Source organism: Melanerpes formicivorus, unplaced genomic scaffold (assembly GCF_026170545.1).
Source record: "Melanerpes formicivorus ecotype bairdi unplaced genomic scaffold, bMelFor1.0.p_v2 SCAF_45, whole genome shotgun sequence".
In the NCBI taxonomy this organism is placed as follows: domain Eukaryota; kingdom Metazoa; phylum Chordata; class Aves; order Piciformes; family Picidae; genus Melanerpes; species Melanerpes formicivorus.
Window position 1 is genome coordinate 670,389 of NW_027142397.1, and position 12,405 is coordinate 682,793.

Genomic DNA, 12,405 nt, shown 5'->3' on the forward strand with positions numbered 1-12,405 from the left:
TGCTCTGCTTCCAAGGAAACAGAATCCCCCAAGCCAGGACTGAGGTTTCTCATTTAAATGGAACCCAGGCCACAGACCAGAGCTGCTCAGCCCTCCCTGTGGCCCAGTGTTCCCAGCCTGGCTGCCTGCCATGGTGCAGGGGGTGTTGGGGCTCATGCTGGCACCCCAGGAAATGCTTGGGAGCAGAGCCCCACCCCTGGGATGTGGTGTGGGCAATGGGCAGCTCTCAGCTCTGCCTCAGGCAGGAGAGTTGGGGTCCAGGGTGCTGGCAGGAGGATTTTGGGGTGGTGTTGGCCTCCCTCCATCCTCCAAGCTGGCAAAGCCTTACCATTTTTGGCACCAGAGTGAGAGGAGGGAGAGCTCTCACCTGGCAGGGACCAGCCCTGGCTTTGCCATGGCAACTGCCAGTGCTCTTGTCCTGTGTCCCTGCTCCTGACAAGGTGGCAGAGAGCAGTATCTGGAGCCAAGCCCCACTGCTGCCAGGGGCACAGCAGCTGCCCAGGGCAGAGAAGAGGACCAAAACTTGCCTGGAACCCTGTGCCCTCAGCTCTATGCCCCTGCCACACCATGGCCACAGGGTGTCTGGGGAGGCTTGAGCCTGCCAGATGTGTGGGCACAGCTGGGGCAATGGCATTCCCACTCCTTTATTCCTCTCACAGCCTCTCAGCTCATATTTCAAACCCAGATTGGGTCTTGGTCCCCCCCGAGCCTCCCCTGCACATGGCTGCTGTGGGGGTGGCTCTGGCACTCGGTGCCTTCTCAGCTGGATTTGACTAATTTTTATACCTCAGCTTTCTGCATCTTTCTCCACCCAAAAAGGGAGCAGGCTGGGCCCTGCTGGGGGCTGCTCATCTCCCCGCTCAGCACTGCCTGCTCTGAAGGCCTGGAGCAGCTGGAATGGTGCTGGATTCACTGCCAGGGAGGTGCCAGCACCATGGCAGGGTTGGGGTCCCAGCTTCCTTCAGCCTCAGCTTCCCTCATCCATCCTGGCAGGAAGGAGCTGCACACAGGTAGGAGCCGAGGGGAAGGTTTCCCAGCTGGGAAGTGGCACATGGAGCAGCCACCACAGGGGCTGGCGGCAGCAGGACTCAGGGCTGCCAGGGGTGATGTCCTGGGGGAACCTGTGGTGGGTACCAGGGCTCCCTGAATCCCTAGCTTTGGGGGGAGCCAGACAGAGGTGGCCCCGTGGTCCAACGTGGCTGCGGTGACTTTTGATGCCAAGCTGCTGCTCTGAGCCCTATGAATCCCCCCAGATGCATGTTGGCATCTCCAGCACAGCCCTCTGCCCACCCCACTGCCAGCTGTGGTGGGTGGGGAGCTTTGAGGGGGTTCAGCTGACCTAACACAGTGCTGCCTTTTCCCCACATGCTTGCCAATTACACAGTGTGTCCCCAGGGGAGCAGGAGGAGGGACCCCAGGGAGCAGGGGATGCTGGCTGGGCTTGCCCACCATGGGGAAGCAAAGGGGCTGCACCTGCTTGCTCTGAAGTCATCAGCAGGGGAAGCAGGAGGGGGAGAAAAGCTCTTTAGGAGTGCTGAGTGGTGTTGCCAGAGGAACAGCCAGGAACAAACTGCCTGTGGACAAAGCAGGGCTGGGAGCTAGAGGATTTCTCACTGCCAGGGGAGGTGGGGTCGGGATTTGCCTCCTGGCTGAGGGGTGGAGGGTCCTGAGCTCAGCCCCAGGGCACCACAGCTTTCTCCAAGCCCTGAGCTCTGCTCCTTTGCCCCTGGCTTGACTTCAGTGGAGACAAGAGGAGCCCCAAATTCTCCAACCCCATCCTAGCACTGAACCCAGCCCCTGGTGAGCAGGAGGTGTTGGTCTGTGGCTCCTTCAGCCTCTCCCCAGCCCTTTCTCCCCTTGCTTTTGCCATTTCCCCTTTCCCAGTGCTCAGCTCAGCCGAGGAGCCGCAGAAAATCTTCCTTTGCAACAAACGGCACCGACCCCGAGGGCTGCCACCATGTCCCCAAGCCCAAGGTGAAGACAAAGCCTCGGGGGACCGGCACGCATCCTGCACTGCGCAGCACCGCTGAGCTCCTGCTGCTCGTCAGCCCTGGGCTCTGCCACATCCTGGCGTCTGCGGATGCACAAATGCCTGTGAGAAACCTGCTGCTCCCTGACCGGGGCGGGCAGCGGGGCACGGGGGGCTCTCGGGGCACAGAGCTCAGCTACCGGAGGGGACAAGCTGCCCTAATTAGCTCTGGCATTGTTAACTCTGCCTGCTCCGTGCTGAGGGATGCAAACGGCGTGGCCAGCAGCGAAGGGCAGCCCAGAGCTTAGCTGAGCTCTTGCAGCTCGTTGTAGGGGTCCCGGCAGAGTCCCAGATCCTCCTGTGCCAGCAGGGGAGGGTCTAGAGTGCAGGCAGCTGTCTGTACCCCCACCGGGAGAAGGAGCAGGGAGCCTGTACCTTGCATCCTACGTGGGAGAAGGATCAGGGTGCAGGCAGCTGCTTGTGATCTTGCTGGGATGGAGGCAGCCCTCTGCCAGCTGGATGAGCTATGGTGAGGAGGAGGATGGCCAGGGCTGCCGTGCTGCTCCCCCGGGGCTGGCTGCTGCTACGTGGATGTGGTGGGGGGGTTGGGGCAGTGCTGTCGCTTGGCATTTTGTACCGGGCGCAGGGAAACGCAGCAGGGAGGAGGTCCCTGCCGGGGCTCGGGGTGACGCCGTGGGGTCCTCCACCTGCTTCCCTCATCCCCAGGAGACCCCTCCCAACCCCTCCACTCCCCAGCACCAAACAGCTGCACCTCGTATCACAAATTACTTTTATTCTCTCTCCACCCCCGCCCCCCGCCCCTGGCCCCCCCGCAGCACCCCACCAAGGGGTCCCCAGCCTGAGGAGCCTCTTCACATTCGTTTCCCACCCCCAATGTGCAAATCCCAGTGCAAAGAAAGGCTTTGGCAGGAGGAGCAGGGGGCAAACCCGGGTGCCGTGGGGTGGAGGGGGGCAACACCCGGGGGACCACAAAGTGGCTGGGTTTGGGGGTGTGGAGCCCCCAGCAGCGCCTTGTGCCCGGAGGCAGCTGGCACTAGATGGCAGCAGGGCCCAGCGCCGGGGCGGCATTCAAATGATATTAAATAGCAATTAAACAATAATAAATTAATGGCAGGAGGACTGAGGGGGTAGGGAGTGAGCCCCTCCCCCTCCGGCAAGCGAGTCGTCCCCCGCCCCCTCCCCCAAATGTATTTGATATAGATTGAACTATCTGAGGTAAATGATGAGGCACAGGAAGTAAAGGGGGGGGGGGGGGGGGGCTGCCGGTATCGCCCCCCACAAAACAACAAATTATCAGGAAGAGTTGTAAAGCAAATGTGAGAATCTCGGGGGCCCCGTGCATAAATATAGATCACATTATGGGTAAAAAATAGCCTTTTTCTTTCCTGTACATTCAAAAAGTGGAAAAACAGAGGCCGAGAAGGTTGTGCCTGCAAGGGTGAGGCTGGGAAGAGCTCCTGGAATCGGCTTGGCTGGAGCAGATCTTCCAGATCAACAACCGCAGCTGCCAGGACTCGGAGAGCTCCCAGAGCCTGTCGCTGGGAAGGCAAAGAGGCAAAAAGCAGCCCCCGGAGAACGCCGCAGCCCCACTCGGTGAGTGCAAGGTGCAGAGGGGCTGGGGAAGAAGGGAGGGAGGGGGCTGGCGTCAGACGTCGCTGGGGGAGTGGGAGCGGAAGGGCAGTGTGGAGGAGAAGCAGCCGCAGCACACGGTCCAGAGCACCTTCTGGATCTCCTGGTTGCGGAAGGCGTAGATGAGAGGATTGAGCAGGGAGTTGGAGGTGGCGGGGAGCAGCGTGGCGTAGGTGTAGAGCGCGGGGGAGCTGTAGTCCCCCAGCAGGCAGCACAGGGCGAAGGGCAGCCAGCACGAGGCGAAGGTGCCCAGGATGACAGCCAGGGTGGCGATGCCCTTTCGGGTGGTGACGTAGTGGGAGCTGGCCAGGAAGTGTCTCTGGATGGCGATCTGGTGGGCGTGCCGGCACACGATCCTGCAGATCCGCGCGTAGAGCTGGAGCATGGCCGCGAACACCAGGAAGAAGGAGACGGAGAGGATGAGGAGGTGGTTCTTCGTCAGGGGCTTGACGATGCTGCAGGCGGAGGGCTCCTTCAGGCAGTTCCAGCCCATGATGGGCAGGAGCCCGTAGCAGATGGAGGCTCCCCAGGTGAGGAGCAGCATGATGTAAGTCCTGGTGACCGTCCTGGCCGAGTAGTAGGTCAAGGCGCTGCAGAGGGACAGGTAGCGGTCGATGGTGATGGCCAGCAGGCTGCTGACGCTGGCCGTGAAGGAGGTGACCAAGAGCCCCACGGTGAGCAGGCTGCCCGCCTCCGACGGCAGGAAGTAGACAAAGGCGAAGTGCAGGATCAGCCCCAGGCCGGCCAGCAGGTCGGCTGTGGCCAGGCTGCCGATCAGGAGGAACATGGGAGCCCGGAACGCCGGGCTGTAGAAGATGACCACCACCACGATGGCATTCTCGCAGGAGATGATGGTCCCAGAGACGCAGAGAACAACGTCCCAGGGGTTCAGGGCGAGAGGCTTCACCACAGAGTCCAGGTCCAAGGAGCTGTCGGTGCCGTTCCTGGCCAGGAAATGGCCTTGCTGGCCCTCGCTGGAGCTGGGGGCAGCTTCCTCCATCATGGCGGCAGAGGCTGGCCTGGAAGAGCAGCTCCGTCAGCACCTACTGCCCGGGGTGGGGACCCCCCCCCCGGGGACCCAACTGTGTCCCTGTGCCCAAGATGTTCCTGTGCCCAGGATGTCCCTGTTGGCACTCACCTGAGCTGTCTGTTTGCCACCAGCCAGGGACAGTCCTGCCTCCCCCCGATTCAGGGGGGGGCAGAGCAGGGCGGGGGGGGTGGGTTGGGGGGGGGTGTCTCTGGACGTGGGAGTTTAGTTTGGATTCTTTTGCAAGCAAAGAAAAATAAATATGAGAATAAAGGGGGGGAGGGGAGGGCACACATGGCCATGGCCCCCTCCCTCAGCCTGCCCCCCCCGCTGCTGGGCTTGGTTCATGGTTGTAATTTTGGTGAACAAATCGGATAAATGGGGGGGGTGGGGGGGTGGAGCAGGAGGAATACAGGGGGGCAGGGTTCTGGTTTGCCCCCCTCCCCCACAACCCCGAGGGACTTTGGGGCCAAACTAACAGGATCCCAAGCAGCAGGTGAAGAGGGTGGCCCTAATCGCACCCACCCCCCACCCCGGGCCCGGCCCCCCAAAAGAGGGGATCCCCTTCTTTTGCATCGGGGGGGGGGGGGGGGGGGGAGGGGCAACCAAGCAGGCAGCAGAGCCCCGGGAAAAAGAGGCCCCACAGGGCTGCTCAAGGCCCCCTCCCAGTGCCCCCCGCGGCGTCTGTGTGGTACCCCCGATCCCAGTGTCGGCGCATCCCTCCGTGCCTGCGCCCCCCAAGTCCGTGCCCCCCCGGTGCCCGCACTCACCTGCCGGGATGCTCCGCGCGGGCTCGGTGCCCGCTGCCATGGGCGCAGCCGAGTTATAGTGACCGAGCCCGGTGAGGGGGGGATGGATGATATGGGGGGTGCTGTGTATTGGGGGAGGGGGTGACTCACCACAGCCCCCCCCAGCCAGCCCGCTTCTGCTCGCTGTGACGTCAATGGTGCGCCGGAGCCAATCAGCGCCCCGCCGGGCGCGCGCGCCGCATAGTAATCGCAGCGGGGCTGGAGCAACTCATTCATAAAAACAGCTTCCCCCCCCCGGACCCCCCTTCCCACGCCCCCGGGGCCCCCCTCTGCCCAAGCCCGGGTCGCCCCACCCTGGCAGGGAGCGTTGCAGAGGATGGGGGGTGCCAGCTCCCCCCTCCCCACCCCCCGATTTCAGGGGGTTTGGGCGTGGGGTGTGGAAGGAGGGGGCGGCCCCGGGGCGGGAGGGTGGTGGAATTAGAGCGTCGGGGGAGGGGGTGTGAAGCTGGGCTCTGTGTGTGCCCCCTCTCCCACCTCGGCACAGCCGGGGGTGCGCAGCCTCCCCACGTTTCACCAGCGGGTCCCCACGGACCAGGCTTCCCACGCGGGGCTGAATAATTCATCACCGGGAGAACCGGGAAGGCCCGGCCCGGGGGTGGGGGGTGGCTGGCGGGGAGCCTTCGCCCTCGCGGGGAGGAGGAGGAGGGATAAGGCAAGGGCACCCCAGCGACCCTGCCCGGACTCTCCCCCGCCCCCGTTCCTTGAAACCCCGGTGCCTTCCCTGCCGGGTCCGGGGGTACCGGGATGTCCCAAGCCAGGACCCCCGCGGGGGTCGGGATCCCGCGGTGGCGTCGGGCGCGGCTGCTCCCGGGGAGCTCGGCTCGGTTCGGATGGGCTCAGCGAGCCCCGGCCCGGCCCGGCGGGAGCTGTTCGCGGTGCTGAAGGAGACCCTGGGTGCTGAGGAGGGGGCGTGGGTGGGCTCGGGGAGTGGCAGAGGGACCCAGGCAGCCCCCGGGACGGGGAGCGGCTGTGGTCCGGAAACTGCAGCGGGTGCAGTGAGTGCAGTGAGCGCAAGTGCAGGGGGTGCAGTGGGTGCAGTGCGGGGTACGCTGAGTGGGCAGCGCGCAGTGAAGTGTAGGCTGTGCGGTGGGCGCAGTGCGGTGGGCACAGTGCAGGGGGTGCAGTGCGCGCTGTGCAGTGCAGGGGGTGCAGTGCACTGTGCCCTGCAGCAGGCTTCATGCTGGGGTGCGGGTCCCGGCTCTCCAGACACCCCCGCACCGAGGGCAGCTCCGCCTCTGCCCGGACACGGCACCGGGGGGTGCAGGGAGTGCGGGGGGCTGGGATGCACCTCGGGAGCGGAGCCCTGCCACGGGCCGGGCCCCCCGGGGCGGGGCAGGACGAGGCGGGGCCGCCCCTCCCCGTCGCTGTCTGTCCCCATTCCCCCCCCAGCCGGGGCCGCCTCCCGCGGGCGCGCATGTCCCGCGGCTCGGCTCTCCCGGGAGCTTCGCACCGACACCTCCTGCCGGGACCTGGCCGAGCCGAGCCAGGCTGAATTGAGCCTGGCTGAACCGAGCCTAAAGCGGGCCGGGCCATGGCCCCCCCGGGCGCAGGGACCTTGCGCTGCGCGCTGCTTTGTGCGTTGCTGTGTGCGCAGGGACCCGCACCCACCCGCGCAGGTACGGCTGGGGGGTAACGAAGGGAGTTGGGGGCAGGGGTCGAGGGGAGTTTGCAGCAGAACTTTTTCAGGGGATATTTTTTCGCTCAGGGTCCTCCTCGCCTGCAGGACTCCCTCACCCGGGATGGGGTTGAAGACCCCCTGCGCCCTCGGCTGGCCCTGCTTTTGGGGAGTGAGAGGGGCTGAGGGTCCTGCTACGACCCCCAGGGCTTTGAGGGGTGCGGGGGAGGGGGGATCTCGTGAGCTGGGGGCAGCGGAGCTGTCACCATTCTGCCCCGGACGCCAGCAACTCCGGGCATCAATTATGCAAAGCCCAAGCTTGCCGCTGCTCCTCTTCTCCCATCCCCCTGCCCTCGCCCCGTGCCACCCTGACCTGTCCCACCGCACCCAGAGCGCCCATGGAGGTGCCCCCGCCCCCACCTTTTATTTCCCTCTCCCCACATCTGTCGGGAGGGGCCGGAGCTGCCGGCGTTGGGCTCCAGCGTCTGCTCCTGCCGCGATAAAAATAACCGAGCGCTGCTCAACCTGCCTGCAGCCCCGGCGAGCGCAGCCCCGCTCCCCATTGGCTCCCTGCAGGGCTCCAAATGCTGGAGCTGGGGGGGGCGGCGGTGTGCCCACCCCCCGTAGCCATGGCAATGGGTCCGCAGCATCCCACCTGCAGCCTTACGCCACCAGTTGCCCTCTTTGCTGTTTGCTCTGTGGGGAGTACTGGGAGCAGGAAAAGGTTCCTGGGTTTAGCCTCAGTGACCAGCAGGACTCTAGAAGATGATGGGGGGGGGACTGAGTGGGGTGGAGCTGCCCACCCTAAAGGGAGGGGGAGTGGTGAGAAGCCCTCTCCAAGAAGCCAGGTGCAAAGTCCCTGCACGGCCAAGCCCTTGCTGAGAAGCCAGCCCGGGGGGGTGCCAGCCTACAGCCCCCTCCTGCAAGCCCTGGGGGGTGGTAATTCCTCCCCTGTGAGCCTGGAAACGCATCCAGGATGGGAAGAGCTCCTGGTTGCTTCCCAGGAGGGTGCAAAGGAGGGTGTGGGAGACAGTGAGGTGCAGGCAGGGCCCGGGCCCTGCTCCCCTCCCTTGCTGGGAGCTGTGGCTGTAAATTAATGATGAGTGCGGGGGGGAGCAGCTCCACCTGCACCTGAGTGATTCACTGCTGCCGTGGGGTGGGCTCTGCCTTCCTGCCTGGCCGTGGGTGCTAGCAGCTCTGTGCTGTCCCCCCTGCTGAGGGTGCTACAAACCCACCTGCAGCTGCCCAGGAAAAGGAGCCTGAGGGGAGAACTTCTGGATCTCTGCAGCTCCCTGAAAGGAGGCTGGAGCCAGGTGGGGGTTGGGCTCTTCTGCCTACTATCAGCTGATAGAATGAGAGGAAATAGCCTCAAATTGCACCAGGGGAGGCTTAGGTTGGAGATGAGGAACAATTTATTTCCTGCAGGGGTGGTCAGGGACTGGCACAGGCTGTCCGGGGGGGGTGGTGGAGTCTCCATCCCTGGAGGTGTTCGGGAAACCTGTGGCCATGGCACTGGGGCCAGGGTTTGGTGCCCATGGTGGTGCTGGCTGGGTGGTTGTGCTGGATGCTCTCACAGAGCTTTGCCAACCCAAACCATTCTTCTATGATCACAAGAAAGCTTCCCCTGTGGGGCAGAGGGTCCAGCCCAGACCCCAGCTGTGGGTGGGTGAGGGATGCTGGCCTGGAGCTCATCCCCTGTCCTGGTTTACAGCAGAATGTGGTGAGCTGAGGTCCTGTGGGGCATGCACGGCCAGCACCACCTCACACAACGGCACTGGCTGCGTCTGGGTTGGCTGCAGGACCCCCGAGGAGGAACCAGGTGAGGGGGGTCAGCCATGGAGGGGGGCAGTGAGGGGCTCCCACGCCTGCCCCCCCGGCCTTCCCCAGGCCCTGCTGCTGGGCTGGGGCTATGGTGGGATGGTGCTGGCAGCTCAGCCCCATGGGCAAACCTTGCTCCCTCTGCCTGCAGAGTCCGGGGGCTGCGTGCAGAGCGGGGTGGCAGCGCGGGGGTCCTGTGTGCTCTACAACAGCAGCTCCCTGTGCCCAGGTAACCACACTGCCCTCCCCCTATCCCCCACCAGCCCCCCAGACCCAGCACCCTTCGGGATGGAGGTGCTGCTGTGGGGATGAAATCCCACCCCTGGGGCTGGGACAGGGGGTGAGGGGTTCGCGGTGATGTCCCTTGGTAACCTTTCCCCCATCCCTGTGTCGCTGTCCCCAGCAGCACTGAGGGCTCCTACCGAAGAGCCTCCACAGTCCCACAGCAAGGAGCCAGCAACGCACTCCCCACGTGAGCAGATCTGGGGGGGCAGGAGGTGGTGGGATGGGCTGGGGGGGGTGTCCAGGCACCCCAGGGGACAGCGTCCAGAGGGATAGGACAAGCTGCTTGCCTCCATAGTTCATATCCCTGGCGAGGGATGAGCAGCACTGCCCTCAGGGTTGGCATCCATGGAGCTTCAACCTTGGCTGTTTGCAGGAGGTGCCAGCACACCCCAGGGTCACAGCTCTGTCCCCACCTGCCATGGGCTGCAGCGATGCCAGCGGGGGGCGGGGGGGCATAACTCCCCACAACCCATCCCAGAACCATCCCTGCTGCTGCCTGTGCTGGGAAGTGCCATCTGCGGCCAGAGCAGAGGCTGGCAGCGGAGCAGGGCAGAGCCTCTTCCAGGCAGAGGGAACTGGAGAGCCCTGGGCTGGTTCCAGCAGGTAACTGGAGCCCACAGCCCTCTGAATTATTGATCCCTCCGGGATCCTTTCACCGCTGGCTCCCCTGCTGCCTGCTGCTGGCTGCTCCTGCACGGGAAGGAGCCGAGTCCTTCCCATCCGGGTGCCGCTGGGGACATCCCAGCCCTGGGCTCCACGTGGACCCCCACATCCCCCTCCTTAGCGGGATCATCAAGGCCCAGGGATGCCAACAACGCCCCTAACCCCCCCAGCCTGCTGTCCCCTTGCCCTTAGGGACCAGCACCACCAGTGCCCCCCTGACGGGCAGCCCCGAGTTCCGCCCACCTGGCTTCGACACTGCCAGCTTCATCGGCGGCATCGTGCTGGTGCTCAGCATCCAGGCCGTGGTCTTCTTCATCATCAAGTTCATCAAGTCAAAGGACAGCACCTACCAAACACTGTAAGGACCCCACAGCCCCGGCCGGGATGGAGCTGGGGAGGGGGTGTCCCATGCCAGGGTGGGCACAGGTCCAGGCTGCCCTTGGAGCCAGGCTGGTGGCCAGCCGCGGGCGTGGGGCTCTGTGCCCTGCCTGCCTCTGTCCTGTCTCGCAGCTGAGTGTTGTCCCCCGTGGCTATCTGTGCCTCACCCGGGGTGGGGAGGGTTTGGGGGCTGGGGGAGGGTCCCCATCCCCTGTCTGTCCCCTCGCTGGTGTCCGGCTGTCCTGCCCCCCTCTGTCTGTTGCTGCCTGGCTCTGAGCCCCATGGGGACCCCAGATCCGTCCCTTGGAAGCCAAGTGGGGCCCAGGCTCTTCTGGTGTCTAACGTGGGGGGCTGTGCCCCATCTCTCTTTCCTTGCATGCTGCCAGAGAGGACAATCAGTAGGTTCTGGGTGCCTGTGGCAGTGGGGAGGGGGCTGCACCCCCCTGAGCCTCCAGAGCTTCTCCCTTCCCTTGCCCCTCCCCGGAGGGGGTGTGTGGTGCCTCTCACCTGGGTTGCATGGAGGACACTTCCCAGCTGGTTTGCTCTTTTCCTGGGAGTTGCTAGCGGGGAGGGGGGGGGGTGTGTGTCCCCTTCACCACCCCCATGCCCCCTTCCACGCACAGAGCCCCTGGCACAATGCAGCCAAGGCACAGCCCCATGGCAAATCTGTGCCCCTTCTGCCACCTGGACAAGGTGTCCCCAGGCACCACGGTGGCAGGGGGCACCACCCCCTCCCCCTGAGTACCTTCAGCAGGATGGGAGCTGCTGGGCCCAGTTTGGCCACAGAGAGCACCCAACAGTCCCCCTGCCCACCCTGGGCACCCCCTGCCATTTGCCTCCCCACAGCCTTTGGGCTTGCTGTGCAGGGGGAGCTAGGGGGTGTCCCCTTTGCCCCCCAGCAGGCTCTCAGCTGCTTTCCCTTCAGCACTGTGGCTGTAGCCCTCAGCCCTCAGCCCCCTTCTCTGATCCCTCTCCAGCCCCTCCTCACCCTGTCCCCCCCCAGCCCCTCAGTGCCCACTGGAGGAGCAGAGCCAGGGCCTTGCTGTGTGCTTTTGCTGTGCCTTTGTGTTGCTGGAGGGGTCGTCCCCACCCCCACCCCCCCCACCTTTCTGTGTGCTGTTTTGGGGAGGGGGGGCCGAGTGTTGTGTGCTGTGGGGTGAGACTTGTAGCTTGGGCTGCCCCAATTAAACTCTGCGAGGTGCTGTCTGTGTCATGTCCAGGGAGGATTTGTGCAGCTGGGGCCAGGGTCTGCCTCCCACCACCCCTGTGCCCCCCCAGCCCTGCTCTGCCATAGCTCCCACCCTCCCCCATGGCATTCCACGTGCCTGGCTGCAGTGGGGTGGGCACTGGGTCACTCCCCCCACCCTGTATCCTACTTCCTCAGGGCTGCAAGGGGCTGGACCCTCCCCGGGGCTAAGCCCCCCCCCGAGCCCTTTCTGCCATCTGCTCTTCTCTGTCCTCTGCACCAGGATCTGAGGCCACCAGGCTGGGGACCTGCTGCCCTCCTGCTCCCCTGGGCAGGCAGAGAAGAGGTCAGCACTGTGGCGTCCCTGCCCGGTGCCAGCGTCCCTGCCCGGTGCCAGCGTCCCTGCCCGGTGCCAGTGTCCCTGCCCGCTGCTGGACTGTCCCCCACCCCCCATGGCTGCAGGGTCCTGCAGGGCCCCCCCCCACCCAACGTCACAACTATGCAAAGTTGGCTCCGCCCCAGGCTGCCCTTGTGGACCCCAGGGTGGGACACTGTCCCCCAGGCCGGACCCCTGTCCCCCAGGGAGGCTCCAGCAAGCTGGGGGGGGTGGTGTGTGGGTTGCACCCCTCAGCTGCTCCCAGGGTGGTACAGCTGGGCACAGGGATCTCATCCAGCCCTGAATCCCAGTCTTTGGAGTCTCCCTTTGCCCTGTGTGGTGCCAGGACCCTAGGGCACCCCAAAGGGTCAAGGGACATGTGGCCACAGCTGGAAGTAGGGTGGCACTGTGGCTTTGCCAGTCCCCTGCCAGCGGAGCCTAGGCAGCACATGGGGCACAGGAACTCAATAAAGGATTTTCCTCTTGTCTTGGTGTCTCTGTCATTGTCACCTGTACCCCCTGAGCCTGGGCACTACGCCAGCAAACCTCATGGGCATGTGGCTGTGACAGAGGGGACCCAGCCACCAGCGACCCAGGGCTGGCAGGATGGTGGCAGAGGGCACAGCCCC

General features: G+C 64.9%; 2 protein-coding genes across 2 annotated transcripts; one reads left to right on the plus strand and one right to left on the minus strand.

Annotated features, from left to right (window-relative positions):
• The first annotated feature begins 3,434 nt into the window (after positions 1-3,434).
• Positions 3,435-12,261, plus strand: CD164L2 (CD164 molecule like 2). The gene is made up of 5 exons (XM_068159112.1): positions 3,435-3,583; positions 8,782-9,117; positions 9,292-9,360; positions 10,029-10,194; positions 10,601-12,261. The coding sequence occupies exons 2-5, from the start codon at positions 8,988-8,990 to the stop codon at positions 10,614-10,616; spliced, it is 381 nt and encodes a 126-aa protein (XP_068015213.1). The 5' UTR covers positions 3,435-3,583; positions 8,782-8,987; the 3' UTR covers positions 10,617-12,261.
• Positions 3,561-4,622, minus strand: GPR3 (G protein-coupled receptor 3). The gene has a single exon (XM_068159095.1). The coding sequence runs from the start codon at positions 4,620-4,622 to the stop codon at positions 3,636-3,638; it is 987 nt and encodes a 328-aa protein (XP_068015196.1). The 3' UTR covers positions 3,561-3,635.
• Positions 12,262-12,405: the final 144 nt, after the last annotated feature.